This window comes from Ochotona curzoniae, unplaced genomic scaffold (assembly GCF_017591425.1).
Source record: "Ochotona curzoniae isolate NIBS_2020 unplaced genomic scaffold, NIBS_Ocur_1.0 contig_1, whole genome shotgun sequence".
NCBI lineage: Eukaryota > Metazoa > Chordata > Mammalia > Lagomorpha > Ochotonidae > Ochotona > Ochotona curzoniae.
In genome coordinates this window covers 38653827-38673104 of record NW_024464918.1, presented here as the reverse complement: position 1 = coordinate 38673104, position 19278 = coordinate 38653827, and the positions used below count along the sequence as shown (strand labels likewise).

The 19278-nt window shown below is 37.7% G+C and overlaps 1 protein-coding gene across 2 annotated transcripts in view; it reads right to left on the bottom strand.

Moving 5' to 3' along the window:
- Positions 1-19278, bottom strand: part of RANBP17 (RAN binding protein 17) — a 266615-nt gene that overhangs the window by 104754 nt on the left and 142583 nt on the right. The window contains exon 15 of one of the 2 annotated variants that reach the window (XM_040976736.1): positions 2161-2220. The exons of the other annotated variant lie outside the window; for it this stretch is intronic. Coding sequence (XP_040832670.1) covers positions 2161-2220 — 60 coding nt within the window. The remainder of the gene's footprint in view (positions 1-2160; positions 2221-19278) is intronic. 2 annotated transcript variants of the gene reach the window in all.

Genomic DNA, 19278 nt, shown 5'->3' with positions numbered 1-19278 from the left:
GGTAAAACAAAATCTCTCACTGGAAAGGATCCAAGACAAATGAAAGCATTAAAGCTCCTTAGGAAGAGAATATAGGAATTGAACATGAAACCACTTACTGTAAATAATGAACCAATTTTCATATTTTTGTCTTAGGTTTCAAGTGCTCCGAGATCAATTTAGCGTTCTCCACAAGCCAGACTCCAACAAAGCAAAAGGTGGTGATGGCAGAAGGAGAAACAGGGGCATAAGAAAAAACTAACGGAGCAGTTACTGACTTCTATTTGAATAGTTTGGAGTTAAGGATACCGAGCTCTTTCATTAACATTTGAGGCAGAGTAAAATATTATCAAAATGAACTTGTCACCATATCAAAATAATTCATCAACATGCACAAATGTCAGGTTAAACCTTAATGATACTGAATAGATAGATCACTTTAATCCAAAATTTTCCACATCATCTAAAATAACAGCAATACGTATAGAACTGAAACTGAGTGGACAAATCTTTTGCCAGAGTTTAATTTTAAAGTCATTATTTATACTGGAACCTAAATGGTGAAGGGTAAGGAATCTGCTTGCCTCATTCAATGGATGCCAAATTGCATCTGATAAAGAAAAGCCGCCTATGGAAGTATAAAATAAATATGGCTGCTAGATTTTTATTTAACTAAGTGAATCTGAAGCTACCATCTGTGGTGGCCATCTTGCTAAGGGAATATGTACCTAACAAATCTCTTAAGAGGCACTCCCAATCTGCTTGCATGAGCTATTGTATAAGAAAACTTGGAGCAACCAGTTTGGACTCGTATTTCCTCCGCTCCACATCCTGTGGCATGAAACATGAACTCAGCAGGCTGGGGTGCAGGGCTGCCTGCTGCCTTGTGATAATCCCCTCTCCCAATAGGGGCCTCCACTGATGCATGGCTAAGAACATGCTTCCTCTTTTGCTTGCACCCCAGTGGGGTTTCCATTCCTAAGTTGGGCCCAAATCCAGGCTGCCAAAGAAGGTGGAAAAGTTAAGAGGGCTCCAGATGCTGCCAGAGATATTTTTGGATTCCTTTCTAAACAATCATTTGTTAGAAAGTGAAGTACAGGTGTAATGTGGAAACCAGCAGACTGGTATTTTTGGACAGATTCTTTCCCTCCCACCCCTGACCAGATCTACAGTCTAACTACCACCTGTTCAACAGAAGCTGGCTCTTTGCCTCATTTTCCTTCAGGGAGCCCCTGACTAAGAATCTTCACCAGCATGAACCTAATGCCTCCCGACAGGCCTTCACTAGCCAAGAGGGACCCAGGTCGAGTGCACCAGTTATTGGTCACAGGATACACAGCCCATAGAAAGTCTCCTGTGGTGCAAGCAGCTGAAAGCCAACCAGAGAAGACATGGAGTGTACATTTGTCCTGACACAGCTTTGCTCCTGCTGGCTGCCAACTCACTACATGTGTGGGGCCAAGCTTCTGTTACAACTAGTCTTCTGTGGATAAAGCCATGCTAGTCCTGGGTAAACATATTATCTTCCCAAATTCATTCAAAAAGAAAACAACCATGGTTATGACATGAGATCACTGCAAGAAGTTGTGACTTGGGTAGAGGTGTTGACACGATGGTTGGAAGCAAACAACTCAGGCATTTAAAGAAAGAGTTACCCTTTTTTATAAACAGAAAATTGACAAGGTGGAATGATTAGACTTAAGAATAAAGAACTTGATGTTTAATGATGAAGCTTGTGAGAGCGTAATGGGCAGAGGTGGGGGGTTGGGAAATAAATGGCTTGTCTATTCCAATCCCCTACGCTTGTCAAACAGATTGGTCAGAAAGACAATCTGACACAAGGCATATATACATGTACTCTTAGACACTGTTCAATAAGAGTTGTTACTCAATGTAGCCAGCTAAAACTTTGTCCTTTTAGGTATGAGAAGTGAAATTAAATGGCTACTTGGAAATGCTATTGTCAAGAAACCTGGGATGCATCCACACCATGCAATCACACTAGCTACAGTATTGGCAGTTGATGTTTGTTGAAATGTGGCTTAAAAGGGACATCAAGACAATGCACTCCTACACTTAGCACTGTGTGCATGTGCCTGGTATAGTAACAAGAATTTGGCTCTATAGTGAGACAAGCATAAAGACTGGTGATTTGCCACCATAACCAGGAACTTGACTCACCTTAACTATTTTCCAAGCCTTCTCTGGAGCTCTGGATACATCACTCCTCGGCCGTATAACCTAAAAAGCACAGAGTTTAGGGACCTGTCGGCTGCCACCAAGGAAATGATAACAGAAGATCTTCCTAATCCCAGATACAGAGGAAAGGGGCTGAGCATCTTTATGACTAGCATTTAAAATAGTCTCAGGACTTTGATTTTATTTCGGAGTCCACAAGCAGAGAAATGGTAACATCCTGCTTGGATGTGGCTACATGGATTACAACAGGGACTGCTTCAGTGGAGTAATTCAAGAAAACAATGACTAAAGGTAAGCCCTCAAAAAAGAACAGATTATAAATAATATTTAACAGAACTATTCTTAAGAATCTCTTGGTATTGCCATTTCCAATGGGGCACTTTCATTCAGAAAGTAAGTAAGTCACATTGAATTTTCTACTACTACTTAAGCGCACGTTCCTTCCAAATATAGTTTACAGGAACACCAAATGATAGCTATGGTAGTTGTTAAGATCATTACCAGGCCACCATCTACACACATAACATTTATGCTATTCATGTGTGTTTCCTGTGCTTAAAATTCTATTTGTTTACACATTGCCTCTCTGAACCATGTCCCATTTCCTATATCCAAAACAATTTCTCTACTTTCCTTTTAAGAGCTAAAGTCTCTATCCTCCTGAAGGAAAAAAACCTGACTGAAGAGGAACAATGACACTAGCAATGAGAGATGAGTACCAAGGACATCATCCAAATTGTGACTGTTCTGTCAATCAACTGTTTTCATTACCTTCCCAGATTCTGCTACTAAGTGCTCATGTGTACCATTTATTATCTCCTCACACTAGCCCAGCTAATGCCACCTTTACTCCAAATGCAATGGATCAAAGTTTATTTGACCCCTGGTTATGACACCTAGATAATGACACCTGGTTTTAATTCAGGGAGAGTAATACTGCAGCAGTAGGCTGACTCCTACTACCATCACAGTCTCCTAAATGAAACATCAGTTGCAACATATACAACACCCCAACTGTTGGACAAGACAGCACAAAGCTATTCAGGAAGCATATTTTTCTCTTGATAAGACAGAAATTTTTGAGTTTTTATTTTAGGCAACTTCAACTAGGAGGAAACAGAATGCTTACTAAAATGCATGTGGAGTTTCCAACAAGACTTTGCTACTTGCTGGCTGAGTACAGTTCTTATACAGTCAATCAATATTATTTTTATTTAAGGAATTAATCTTATTGTTGTGGCTGAGTCACTTGGTCTCTCAGAGCCTCACCTTCCTGTGTACAAGCAACAGAACAGTATCAATGTGAAAAATACCACTAGCCAAGGTAGTCCAGTAGGGACTGGTTAGGGAAGGACTACTGGTTAGGGACAGGTTAGCCATAGATTCTGAAGCTGAAGACTAGTGGTATTCTGCACATACTGAATTCCTTTTAAAAATTAATTTATTGACTTGAAAGTCAAAGCTACAGAGAGATAGCGTGATTTCTTCCATCAACTGGGTCATTGCCAGATGGCTGCCAATAGCTGGAGATGAGCTAGGCTGGTGCCAGAAGCCAGCAGCTTCATCCAGGTCTCCTCCGTGGGTGCAGAAACCTAAACATTTGGGGGCATTTTCTGCTATTTCCCATAGTCCATTAGCAGGGAACTGGATCAGAAGTGGAGCAGTCAGGATATGAGATGCTGGCTGTGCAGGTGGCAGCTTAGTTATGCCAAAAAGCAAGCCACTACATTGAGTTATTTTGAATAAACTGTTTGCTGTTTCAACTTTATTTCCTAGGATACACAATGAGGATGATAGTAAGACCTAATTTGTGGGGTAGCTGAGACAATTAAAGCAGCCAATTTATGTAAACCACTTAGAACAGTCTTGGTTCACAGTAAAGTTTTGGTGTTAATTAATATTACTGGTTAGTTAATAATATTACTAGAAAGGAACAAGACAAAAGTCCCATTTCTTTGTGCTTCACCTGGACTACATGCAAGGTTATAGACAAGATAACAGGTGGATAGATTTCATAGTTGTTAAAGCAGAGTATGGGCCCAGGACAATGGCTCAGTGGTTAAATCCTTGCCTTGCAACCACCAGGATTCCATATGGGTACCAGCTCATGTCCCAGCTGCTCCATCTTCCATCCAGCTCCCTGCTTGTGGCCTGGGAAAGCAGTAGAGGATGGCTCAAAGCGTCGGAACACTGCACACACCTGTGTGGGAGACCTAGAGGAAGCTCCTGACTCCTGGCTTTGGATCAGTTCAACTCCAGCCACTGCAGGTACTTGCGGAGTTAACCACTGGATGGAAGGTTTTTCTCTGTCTCTCCTTCTTTCTGTGAATCTGCCTTTTCAATATAAATAAATAAATCTAAAAAAAAAAAAAAGGAAGAATAGTTGGAGAAGAGAGAACCCTAATGAAAACAGCATAACTCCTAATCTAAAAGAATTGCCCCAGTTTTGGAGTTTTGCAAAGAAATTAGAAGGCAGGGAAGTGGTGGCCAAGAAGCAAAGAGGAAAAAAAAAAAAAAGGTTTGTGGCAGCTGAAGATGTTTCATCTTGAGGCTCATATACATCACTTAAATTTCCACTGTCAACTACCTCATCGCCATTTTCTGAGTCATTACAAGTTTCTACTGCCCATCTGCAAATTAAGTTTTCAAACCTCCTGATAAGCGGATGACTTACAACTCCGTGTCCAATAAATCATCTAAATCTTCTCCACTCAGATCAGTAAGTCCAGCCAATTTTCCAAGTTTATTAAATCAATGCAGAAAGATATGAGCATTGTCATTAGTTTTAAATTGTTAAAATAATTTTTCTTTGATGGGCTCTCACAAAGCATTCCTTCATAGCAAGAATAGAAAAGGGATATTTTTCATATGTAAAAATAATATTACTAATCTCTGATATCATACTATGGTTTCTCAGTGGTTAATTCTGTTGAGACTAATAACTACACAGGACTGGCTCCAACCTGTAGTTGCAGAAATGAGCTTTTTCCTTGGGAAGATAAACAATGTTGGTCTCAGTCATACTGTGAACCTGACCATGGCTAGATCTATGGCTAAATAGATAGGCCATGTATACAGTGCAAAGCAAAAATGAGTTTAGAGAATGAAGATTTGGCTGAATCCAAGGGTTGGCCACGAAACCAAAGTTGTTCACTTTTCTGAAATTTTGCTTCAGAGTCTGTAAAATGAAAACTATCATATGAAAGAGAAGATTGTCAAGAATAATAAAAGGGAAAAATGTAATAAACACTTCAAAAACAGGTTAGATCAAGTTAGAAGATAAAACTATATTTTCAAGTATTTCCTTTATACCTCTCAGTCCACCTCTCCTGAAGACAGAATTCTCAACCTATATGATAGGCGATGTTTGATACCCAGTGCCTTGAACTTTTCAGGAAGTTGGTGAGTATAAGGTTGTTAGGTTGTTGCACTTACTGCAAAGTGCAATAATATAGTTTATTTTTCTTAAATACTAATGACCAGACAAAAATAGAAGGATAATGGAGAACTGGTGCCACTATCCGTGAAAATACATCTAATGAGTCTGAAAAATGGGTCCAAAGGAAAGCATGGAAGGAAGTAGGCATAAAACTTGAAGACGGGAGAAAATTAAATGATGAAAAGGCCTTAGAGTAAAAGTAAAGTTAAAATATAAAATTTGATAAATACAATTCATTGCAAATGTGAAATCCCCAGTGTACTAAGGTGTTTGATGTGTTTCAGCATTTTCTAACACTTCACAATTTTCTCCACCAAAAGTTTCCAACTGAAGTTACTAGATGTGGGAGATTTTCCACAGAACAGCAATTCCAATTTTGTAATGGGAATCAATCAGAAAATATAATTCACACTGGAGAAAACTGTTTCAAAGCCAACTTGTTTAAACATATGTACTTAGTAAAGCAAGGGATACTGGCACCGGGGAGCCACACAGGCCTAGGGGAAAACAAGATCCTAATAAGTATGCCAAATGTGTTTTATATATCAAGACTTCTTCAACAGAAACATTATGGGTAGATAAGAATTAGGAAAACACTGAACTTAACTAATTTGAAATGGTGAAAAAGTATTTTGCATTTATGGTTTATAACCAAGTGTTTTTCCCACATTTGTCCCAAGGCAGCAGATAAAGTGCTATATTCAACCACTGCTAATACTAGCAATTGGAACATGCTCTTTGGCAAGGCAGAAATAAGATAATTGTTCAACATAGGCTGGCTTTTCAGAAATACTGGAAGCATTGCCTGTAATTATAGACATCTGTCACTGCTAGCCACTCAGTACTAACCCTGACATCAATATACAACCATAGCACTAAACTGCCTGCAGGCATAGCAATGGAGCCCAGATACGCGAGGCAGGCAATCATCTGCCTCATCCAAACTATCTGTCAAAGGTTCCCAACCGCAAATAGCTCTTACATTTTGTATCCTTAGGATAATATGTTGATTTATTTTAGATTCTCTAATATTTACAGTCTAGGCCATCTACTAAAATAAAGAAGCAAAACTTATGGCTAATGGAGGCAGTTACTGTTCACAGTCATCATAAAAGGTCATAGCTCAACCCTCAAATGTTAAAAATTGATGGCAACTTTAACCATGCGCTATCATACAGATGTTTCCTTTTGTAGAGGCAATTATTTTCAATAGCAATTCAAAATGGTAAATATAATCTTTCATCAGCAAGTATGTTGCCACATTGATCTAACAGAAATGTTCATATTTTAAAGGTCTTTTTTTGAGACATAAAGATAAGTTTCAATGGTGAGTACTGACAAATCTGGATTGACGGTTTGGGCTTGACTTTACATGACAGCAACTTATCTAGCAATATTTTTTGCACATGGAGGTGGCATGATAGCTAAGAACTAGAAAATTACATTGAGAGATAAAACATACTTGGCTAACAAATAAGCCAAATGACATCATACCCTCACTGAGTGTAAAACTTATTGTAATACAATGCACATTTATATTTATATTTTTAAAAGCCCAAAGACACACTGTATCTTTAAATATCACTTTCCTTTTTTTCTCTCCTTTTAAGGAGCCAGGGAAGCTAGCTGAAAATTATTAGACATTTAGGCTAATTAGGAATAAACACTCTCACAATTATTATAATGTGTTACTAAAAACCCAGATATTTCTTGGTCTGATCACAACAGCCTATGCTGAAGAAAAACTATTAATTACTGACAGACAGTTAGCTTACAAGTGAGCTGCATTTTAAAAACCTCCTTTAAAATACAATTGCTAAATGCCTTACAGTGCTGTAATGTGAGACAGGTTCAAATCTTATTACTTCACTGAAATTAAAACCTAAGTTTTAATACTGTTCAAGTCGAACAATGATTCCACACTTTATTGCTTTTGAAATCCCTTGATGATCATAGGAAAAAATGCCCCGGAGAAAAAAAAGACTGTTTTCGATAAACAGAAAATACAGTTTGCACTCTTAGCCTCTTTGTCATCACAAAAAAAGGATTTAATGCCAATTCTTTAAAAAAAGACTTTTCTCCCACAAAATGTGCACCTTGTGTGCCATTTGTAAAATCAGTTCACTTTCTTTTATTTATTACTGCAGTGCGGCAAGGCAATAAAGAAGCTACCGATAGCTAATAAATTACATGCCTTTTAAAACAATTCTCTTGCTACAAAAACATGTAACTACAAAGGTTTACATTTACATGGTACATCACATGAAATGTCTATATTTGTGTCCTATTAGCCACTTTGGCAAATTGTGGACTTTCACAAATAGCTGTTGGAGGAAAAAAAGCCAAAAAATATCAACACGATATAAAATAAAACTTGCTCAAGAAAATTACCCTTATTTTGTTTATACGTTCTAAAGATCCTTATCATGTTACCTAAAAATATTTGTAAAATTATGTGATTCACCAGAAAGTACTGCAGGACATTTTACAAGGGATTAATTTGAACTTTGTTTAGTTACTGAGAACTAAGGCAGTTCTTCCTTTCCTGGTTATGTATCTAGTAATGTGCAGTCATTTAAAAATCATAGCTTCAAGCAGTTACTTATTACAAAAAGCAACATTACTACATGTCCCAATTTTGTTCCTTAATATACACTGCATTTTGAGAAAGATGCAGAAACTTGGATTACTTAAGAAATATTCATAGCTAACATGCTTTGCTTAGTTTTATTCTTTCTTTTAAAAGAATACTATCTTCATACAGCCACAATAACTTAAATTTGCACTTTTTGAAAGTAAACTATATATTTCATCTCTGTATTACCTATGTACAGATGAATGCTGAAATAGCTCTAGTCTAGTTCCAAGATTAAATTATTAAATTAATATGTGTATTTGCTTAATGCTTTCATCTTCTAATCTCAAGAATATATTTATGAGGTGGTGTACTGCCTTTTATTATTAATTTCCTCCATTTCCTGTAATAGCTATCATAGCTGTGGCTTTTTGTTTGTTTCATATCCATGAAATTTCAACTTTGTTCAATTATGCATGATGAACAATGCTTTCATTTTCAAAGCACAAACAATTTTGTTCCATTTCACCTTTATTTCAAAAGGACAATATGCAGTAGAAATGAACAAAAATTCTATATGCTGTAGCATTCTGTTTCTTTATTTTTCCTCCCTCTCCTTTAAAATGTGATTTTTATGATTAAAAATGAAGAATTTGTGAGGGATATCTTTTTTGCCTTATATGTGGACAACTTTTACTTATGGATTGAAATTTTAAAAAAATGGAACCAGAAATTCTATGTGTAGGGTATCATGTGATGTTTTTATATGCATATCTTATATAATATCTATTTAGAGTGAATAATACCTGTCTTCTGAAACATTTAGCATTTCTTTATGATAAAAAAAACATTTGAAGTTCTATCTTCTAGTTTGTTAAATAAGCATGTAGTACATTAATATCTAGTCACCTGGTATAACAGAATTCCATAATTTATCTACTTACCTACACTATCTACCAACCTACCTAGACATTCACCTATCTAGATACAGAAAGAAACAGAGAGGCAGCTCCATCCACTGGCTCCCCCCCAACTTCCTAAATGCTCGCAACAATAGGGGTTGGGCTGGGGGCCAGGAGCTCAATCAACTCAGGTCTTTCATGTGGGTGGCAGAGACACAAGTACTTAAGCAATTCCAATTACCTCTCATGGTGCGCAGTAGCAGGAATCTGGAATTGGGAATGGAAATAGGATTGGAACCCAGGTACTCTGAATGTGGGAAGTGGTGTCTCAAGCGGCCTCTGACTCAGTAGGTTAAACACCAGTACTCCAGAACCTCTTTCACTCCTGACTACGACACCTGTTAATCAGTCTTTGCCTAGCCCTTGTCACCCTCTTCCCTTTCTCATTACTATAATTTTAATTTGTATGGGATCACCATTTAAGGAGTTTTAACTCAGTTTTTAATGTATTTCATCTTATTTGAAAGGTATTGAGCTAGAGAGAGAGAGAGAGAGAGAGAGAAATGAGCATGAACCTTTAATTTATTAGTTTATCACTCAAATGCCTGAAAACAGCCTGGGCTGGGTTAAAGCAAGCTGGGAGCTTGGAACTCCATCCGGACCTCCCACACTGGTTGCAGGGACCCAAGTGTTTGATCATCATTGTTTGCCTCCCACTGTAATGCATGAAGAGGAAGCGGATAAGAAGTGGAGGTGGGACTTGGACCCAGTTCCTTAGCCTGGGATGTATGCATGCTAAGTAACATCTTAACCATTGGGGCAAATGCCTGACCTGATCACCTTTCTAGGATTCAACATATTAGACCTCTTACTTGTCTTTCTATGATTGGCTTATTTCACTCAATACAGGGACCATAAGTTCTATCCATTTTGCTAATGAAAAGATTTCATCACTTATGGTTGAACAATAGCCTATAATTGTGTGTATGAATCACATTTCTTTTTTTTTGTATGAATGTATTTTTTTTTTTTTTTTTTAGTATGAGTGTATTTTAGTTCTTTGAAAGAGAGAGAAGGCAGGGAGAGAAAGCGTACGAGAGGCAGAGGGAGAAGAGGAGAAACAGCGGGAGAGGACAAGAGAGACACAGAGAGAGAAAGCGAGAGAGTGAGAGTGCAAGCAAGAGCTGTCAGTGTTCCACCTCCTGGCCTTCTCCCTAAGCACCTGCAACAGCTGGCGCTGGGCCAGGATGAGGCAAGCACACAAACTCCATCCAGGCCTCCTGTTAGGCGAACAGGGATCCATACACTAGTCATGTGCCACCACCCAGAGTGTTCATCAGCAGGATCAAAAGTGGGGCTCAAACCCAGGAACCCTGATACGGAAGGCCAGTGTCTAGGTGGTGGCTCAGTCCACCCCAGTCCCCTGCATTTCCTACATGCATTCATCCACGATGGCCACTTTCTGTGCTATTGCAAATGCTGCTGTAAGAAACATGTGAGCTGATGTCTCTTCCCTTGGTCATGTGAGCAGTAGAGTGGTTACTGATCACATAATAGTTCTCTTCACAATGTTTTCAGGAAACTCCACTGTTTTCTACCACAATGGCTGTGCTAACAAATTCCCGTAAGAATGCAAAGGTTCCTTTTCTCTAGGTTCTCAGGAGCATGATTTTTTTTTAAAATCATAGTTAATCTATCTAGAATGAGGTAGCAGACATCTTTTTTAAAGTGTTCATTAAAATAAGTTTATTTTATTTTCACTGATTAGAGGGAAATAATTTCACAATATTAGTATTTTGGTGTATCTATAATATTTCTTAGCCTATTTTAATAGTAAATGCTCAGATTTGATAGAATTATGATTTGTCCCCATACTTAAGCTAATTTTCAGCAGTAATATTTTTAACTTGAGACCAAGAAAAATAACCACTACACTGGCATTGTGGTGTGACGGATTAAATGGTCACCTGCAATGCTGCCATCACATACTGGTGCTACTTCAAGTTCTGGACACTCCACTTCTGATGCAGTTCCCTGCTAACATGCCTGGGAAAGCAGAGACAGATGTCCCAAGTGTTCAGGCTCCTGCAGTCACATGGGAGACCCAGACGAAGCTCTTGGCTCCTAGCTTCTGGCTTTGGCCTGGTCCAGCTATTTATTGTGGCTATTTGGGGAGTGAAGATATAATAGAAGATATTTTTTTTTTTCTCTCTCTCTCTCCCTCTTCCCTTCTCCCCCCTCCCTGCTCTCTGTAACTCTTTCAAATAAGTTTTTAATCAAAAAATTACTTTCCGTGATTCCCATCCCTCCTTTGTACATCTCATTCATAAAACTCAGTCTTTAGTTACTCATTCTCATAGATTCTCATTTTTCATTGGCTTCAGGAAGCTCCATTCTTTTCTTTCTATTTTCACTAAGAATGTGCATCCAAAGCAAGCACATTTAGTTCATATTTTAAGGTTTGGCGTTGTGTTGCAGTGGGTGCCTATGATGGTGGCTATTCCTTTTGGGCGCCAGTTTGAGTCCTGGCTTCTCCACTTCTGATCCAGTTCCCTGCTAAAGCACCTGGGCAACCAGTGAAAAACGGTTCAAATCCTTGGGTCCCTGCCTCCACAAGGGAAGCATGGAAAGAGTTTCTGGCTCCCGCTTTTGGCTTGGACCAGCCCTGTGTGGTGCAGCCATTTGGGGAGTGAACAGGGAGATTAAAGCATTTCTCTTTCTCACTCTATCTCTCCCTTTCTCTGCAACTCTGCCTTTCAAATTAACAAATAAGAGAAAGTCTGTATTTTCGATGTGAAGATCAAATAGTGGTTAGATTTCTCAGGGTTACATAGAAAAATGGCATCTTCTCCAACTTGCTATTCAAAGCTTTCACTGTTTGATACTACTACTTTTAGACTCAAAGAAAAAAAAATGTATTCACTATTTTATTTTGATAACCTCCAATTATACTTATGTTGGATGAAATTTCATTTAACACATAGAAAACAACCTTGATATCTTGTGCCCATTTGACAGACTAGAAGTATTTGGAGATGGTTCTTGATATCAAATGGAGTAGGTAGGGTAATTCACTTGTTTTACTAATTATTTTTGTAGAAGAGACAGGACAGTAACTTTTTTTTTTTAAAGATTTATTTTAGAACAATAACTCTTTAACCAACCTTCTTAATTTGGCAAATAATATGAAATAAACTGATACTTAATTTCTGAGTCTTATAACCATGAATGAAAAAGTAGAAAAGTGAGGTTAGAATCTTCTGGTCTCTTTGGCACCATGGTGCAACCCTTAGACTTTCCTTTATTTACAAATTATTTGTTCCATACAGAAGCAAATGGCACCAAGAATTACTCCAAACACCTGCTGACTCTTCCATCTCTCCCACAGCTTCCTCAGGCATCTTTCTATACATCTCACTGTTCTGTTCTGCCTGTCAACCACTGGCCTCATCATACTGAGCAATGCCTACCGGTGGGCATTAGGCTCTACACTGGTCTGCCATGGCAGTAGTATCTTTCTGTAGTCAACTTTATGCCACACTGTCTACCACAATTAGGTAAATACGCATATTTTCTATTATAAATAAGAAACAACATGACACTGAGCTACCTTTAAACAACATTGTTATAGCCACTATAAAAGTTCCTTTAATTCAGACTTCTTAAGAACTGAGCAATGGCTTGGATTAATCCACTGCCTTCTTAACACCACTCCAAAAAAAAAAAAAAACCAAAAAAACTAGGATCAGAATAAAATTTCTCTGTTACCATAAGGTTGGACAATCTTACTCCATATCTAATCTAGACAGAAGGTCCTCTCTCCTGATACGCCCATTTCTTTGACAGAATTCATCTATTCATAAGAGTTCAATGAAACACCTACCCACATGACTAAATCCCAGGGCAGCAGTTTCAAATGTAAGTATTAAATGTGGCAAAGAAATCCCTCCCTGCCTCACAGACATAACTGAAGAAAAGTAGTTAGGGATAGAAATCCAAAGAAATGCCAATGAGGCAAACCTGTTGAGAAACTTTGTTTCTCTCTCCTTTAGAGAAAAAGAAAAAAAGCGAGAAAGATTGAGATCTACCATCTACTACTTCACTCCCCATGTGGCTGCAAGGGCCAGGGACAAGCCAGGCCAGATCCTCCAGCAATTGCATCCTGATCTCCCACTTGTCAATACCAGGAAGCTGTACTGAAGGTGGTGCAGCAGGGTCTTGAATCCGTGCTCCAGAATGTGATGTTAGTATCACAAGTGACTAACCTGCTGTGCCACAACACTTTCGAAAAAAGTTTCTGGAGCCGTATGAAAGAGCTAGAGAGACCAGTACTCAAATCTGCATTCTTCAAAGTGACCCTAAATAATTTTCTCGACCTTTTCAGACTCATTTTCTTTATCTATAAAATAAAGATGATATCTGTCTTCCAAGGCTGAGGACAGGAGTCACAACACTCTAGGCAAAGTGCTAACACAGTATTCTAGTGCATAATATTAAACATTTTTTAAAAAATTGAGAATATTGCCTACATATCTAGAAAACAGCTAGTCTTATAAAGGCTTATAATTTCTAAATGCTTTTTATTGAAAACACCACTTTCATATCTAGAAAATAACTAGGTTTATAGTGAATTTAGCACCCTTCATTAACTAGAGTAAAGCTTTTCTTCTTCTTTTTTTTTTTTTTAATGAGAAGGAGCATTCACTGTGCATCTGTTGTTACCGTATCTCACTATGACCAAGTATCTATTCAGGTAATTTAAATTTTGATATTCAAGGAAAACATTTTAATTATGTAACACCTAAGACACTGCCAGTAAATTAAAAAGTAACTATTCTCTTAAGGATTATATAGAAACACCCTTAAATCATGTGTTTTTTTTTTTTTAAATAAAAAAGAGTGGCAAGGATTCATAGTTCAATACGAAAAATAAAACTCTTACTTTTAAAAGCTCACAGCAGGTAAAAACATAAAAACAGATGGTTTGGACAGTTTGAATGCAGAAAAGCAGGTGTTTAGCAAACAGAAGCCCTTGCCAACATGCCAGGGCTGCTCGTTCCTGTCTCCCCATTTGCCTTCCTTCCCACCCCGGTGCTCACTGGTGCTGGTGTGGTAGATTGGATGGATGCAGGGGACGAAAACCAACAAGCTACAACTCAAGAATCTGCTGAGGAGATCTCTGCTTTTTAAACATAAATGTTACCTTTCTTAGTAGGTTGCTCTCACTATTTTAACTTTAAAAAGGTAGAAAAATTTCTCTTCCAAAAATTAAGAAATATTCTTTAGATTTAAGATAATCGTTTCTAAAAGACTACAATAAAGGAATATTAAGGATTAACTTATGGAACACATTAATATAGATACAGTCTAACTCAAAATTTAAACCATGTCTGTAAATTATATTTGATATTGCTCATGGGTTATAAAGGAAGAAATTACCATAAATTAGATTGCAGAAGCAGGAAGCAATCATAGTGTCTCTTTAAGACATACAGAACCAAATTAAATCCCTTATCTTACAAACCTTGAATTTTTTTTTTTTGCCTCTGAACAAAGTTGGAAACTATATTTTGATAAAATTTCGTGGACTTGAAACACAGTGGCAGCATAAAATTAATAGTCATGTGGTGACAGGATTCAGATAGGAAACAGTTCCATGCAGATTGCCTTATTGCTGGGATAGATTTTTTAAAATGGTTGGTGATCTATATATGTACATGTAAAATAGGAAGGTGCTTCAAAAAGAGTGTGGAAAAATGGAATTAAAAGGTAAGTTTATTTTGATATAAAAATATTTCTGAAATCCATGCATATAGTTCTTTCATAACACACAATTTCCACAAATGTTCTAAGATTCCTCAGGTATCTACTTGGTACTTTACCTGACACTTATGAAAAATGAGCATACCTCAGACACCTGTATAAGATGCAGAGTGCTTGGGAGTAGGTGTTGGTATGTAACAACTCAGGGAGGAGATTTGTAGAGAGGCCAAGAAACGTGAGAGGATTTTAAGGGACTGGTGAAGGCAGCATGCACAGTTACCTAAGCTTGCGCTTGGCAGCCACAGAAGTCAGGGTCAGATTGACTTTACCAGCCCCGAGCCAGGTGGCTCCCTGATTTTACCGTATCACTTCTGTGTCTGGGAACAGGGATGACGTTTATGAAGATCACATGAGAGGCTACCGTTAACTGAAGTGCTCATTATGTGGAGGAAGCATGCTAGACGCTCAGAAGAGCTTGTCTACGAAGCAGGCATCCCAGTTACACGACTAAAGAAATTGAGGCTCAGAGAAGTTGGCATCTGTTGAGTCACGTAGTTTTGCCTTACCCATCTGTACATCAACGCTAGACAGAATCATATTAAAAAACTGTTTCCAAAGCATATCTGATATAGTGTTGTAGTAATTTATTCTATCAAAAACCTAAACTTAACATTCTTTCCAATTTTAGAATAGGTGCTGCTGAAGCAAGCACACAAATGTTTCTTTAAATGAATTTCCCCATATCACATTGAAATTCTGACCATTAGGTTATTATCTGAAATCGAAATTTTTGTTTTTCTTCAGATGGGTATATATCACAATTTTATTGTTCTTCCATGCTTTTCTTAGAATACAGAAAACAGAGAGGGATTAGTGATATTCTACTTCGCTCTACAAATGTTTGCCAGACTGAAACCAGAAGCCTGGAACTCCCTCCGGTGGCAGGGCTTCTTCAACTGCTGCCCCCTGCTGTCACAGGTATCTGTAAATCAAGTCACTGGATGGAAGATCTCCCTCTCCCATCTCTTTCTGTTGCTCTGATTTTCAAATAAAAATAAATGAAATTTTAAAAAAAATCCCCTAAAAATAAATGAGTCCAGCTCACATACTTTTAAAATCCCTGCCTCTTTCTTTTTGTAATTTATTTACATAGAGAGAACAGGTTTCATGTGTCTCACATATACAATTTTAAGCACATAATATTTTCCCAACTTTACTCCTCTTTCCTTTTAACTTTTGTGATAACATGCTTTCAATTTACTTTATAATCACAGGCTTACTCTTCCACTAAATAATGAATTTAACAAGTAGAAAGTACAGGGACCATGGTTCCTCAGTACAGACAAGGGGTATAAACAATAGTCGAATCTTAGGATGTCAATTTCACTCATATACATTACATTTTTTGTACTCTATACATTAGCTACCAAAAATCGAGAAAACACGATATCTGTCTTTTTGGGCCTGGCTTTTTCACAAAGCATAATGGCCTCCAGTCGCACCCATTTTTGTCTTTTAAGTGGTATATTTACAGAAACTCTCACCATTTGTAGGATTATCAACATCTTCATGAATCTGCTCTCCTAGAAAAACATACAGGACATTACAGTCTTTCTCTCTCTCTCTCGTTCCCTCTCTGTGTATGTGTGATTGGATGATTTTTAGGCAGGATTAATTCCTGTCCCAACTACTGCTAGATGTTAAGATATTCAAAAAGTTATCAGCCATGTTGACTCCTAGGTACCTCTGTATAAAATGAGAAGAGTGTTACCTCTAATTGTTGTGAGGAGTAAATTGATTAAACATGTGAAACACCCAGCAGAGTATTGGCACACAGAAGACGGAATGAGTCATTCCTCCTCTTGATAATTTTATTTATTTGTACTTTTGATGCAAAACAGCAGTGCTCACTTTTTAATAGATATTGAATCTTTCAGGTACACTACCTATCTTCTCTTCAATTCCATGTATGTCATATATCTTTGGTTTTTAACATTTCTTACTAGTTGTTATTCTTATTTGCTCCCCTCACTCCAAAGCCCCCAAAGAAGCTACACAAGAAGAAGACAAATCCCTTGTATTTATTTTCTTACTGATAGCAGAGGTAGAATTTCATGTGGTATTGCAAGAAATAGGAAAAATATCTGGCATTGTCTAGTAATGTTTATTCTTCCTCCTGGGGTCTACTATGTATAACATAATTTCCTCCAAAATGCTACTGCTTTGATTTTTTTTTTAACTCACCTTAATAGAGTAGATATTGTATTTTCCTATACAATTGTTAGCTTTTTAAAGAGAAGTAATGCACCATATAATTTCCTAGAAATACTACTTTTAGAGAATGAAGCACAGAGTTCATTATGAGGTTTTCAGGAAAATAGAAATGGCATGTACTCTAGGCCTATTCTAATCCACAAATTCATTGCTATCATGAGAGTTCTAAACATTTATGTATTTATTTGAAAGGCTGTGTGTGAGTGTGTGTGTGTGTGTGTGTGTGTGTGTGTGCATGTGTAAGAAAGAGAGGAAAATCGATCTTGTATCCACTAGTTCATTTCCCAAATATCCAAAGCATCTAGGACTAGGCCACCAGACTGAAGGTGGGAGCCAGAAACTTCATCTAGGTCTCCCTAGTGGGTCACAGGAACTCAACTATTTGAGCCACCGTCTGCTACTTCTTGGGTACATCAGCAGCAAACTGGATCAGAAGCAGAGTCGCTGGACTTGAATTGGCACTCCACCATGGGATGCAGGCATTTCAAGCAGCAGTTTAACTCACTGTGACATGGTGCCCAACTGTTATGAGCAATTTATGATGTGACACTTCTTGAAGGTATGTAATTGGTTGCTATATGGTTTTTCTCTATAGCTCTGATAAGTATATATTTTTATTTTTGCTACTATGAAAACATTTAGAATTCTCTTTAATAATCTTACTTTGAAAAGCATTAATGGACAGGGAGCAGAGGAACCTGGAAATATGTAAGGGCAAGTCAGTTTCTGAGATTTTCATGACATTAAATATCTCTGGGAATTTATGCCAAACAAGTTTATGTTCTTCTGTTATGCTTCATTAGATAAATGACTCTTGATTAGGACAGGTGAGCTATATGGATTTTATTTTAAAGCACAGGTAGTCTAAGAACTGTACACAGATTTTGGAGACAGACATGGTTAAGATGCTGGTGTACCCAGAATGCCGATTGGGTCCAGAGCATTCATAATCAGGAAAAATGGTCCCCAAAGATCACCTGTTTGGGGATTCTAATGAGAAAGGAAGCCTTAGGTTTCTTTAGAGGCATTCCTAAGGTTACTAACCAAAATAATCCAAGCCAAATGATTTAACCTGACTTTTCTTTACACACTTGGATTCTGGTTTTTAATGTATAGCCTTCATAATATATGCTAAACCACTTTTTGATAAAACGATCTCTTTCAATTTAATATTATACAACCCTCACACAAATCATTTAATACTGTAGTTAGTTATAGAAAAGCCAAGTGAAACATAAAATGCTGTCCCAACAGGCTGCTTCTCCATACACCTTTATGCCTGGAGCCAAAATCCATCACAAGTGAGAATACTCAAGAGAAATAACAATATAAAAACAATGCATCCTTCTCATTCTCAGTCTCTCTGAATCAATGCAGAGCACTCCATGGTCTGTGACATCCAAAGAAGATGATGACAAAAGAAACGACAAATTACCCTATCTCACAGTACGTCGTAATGTCATTTCAAGTGAGGCAGAACACAAAAAGGGATTTCACAGAGAGTCAAACATTCAGTTTCAAAGGTCTTCCAAATCGGATCTACGGTCTGTTGTGGCAGGCAGACACCGTAAGGGACAAAACACCTTTAACAAAACAAGGAGACATAATGGACACTAGTCATGAGTGAGTGAGGCAGGATGGCTGTGGAGCAACCTCAGATTTTCTTTTCCCTCCATGATTATGTCATTGCTATCAGGATAACTTTTATTATTATTTTTTTTAAATACAAGTCAGTGAATGGTTACTTCTCTTATGCAAATTAAAATCTTCCATGGTGCCCTGACAAACCTTCTTCCCTTAGATTGCTGTGGAGCACTCTTTCTGAGCTGGTCATTCTCTGTACTGACCACTTGTCTGTTACCTACCACTGTATTTCGCAGATTTTCTCTCTCTCAGACACACACACACCCCCTAAGCCCTCTAATATGGACTGATTATTTCATGCTCTGTAATATCTCCGTGTCTTAGTATCCACTGTTCCCTCAGATGAGAACAGTCATCCTCCCACACTTTCTACCTCATGAAACCAACTCCATCTTATTTAGTTCAAATATAATTTCTTCATGGGATGCTTTCTTGTCTTTGTTCATATGGTTTTTTACAAATTTCTTCTGTCATTCAAAAAATTTTAATGAGCACTAAGTACA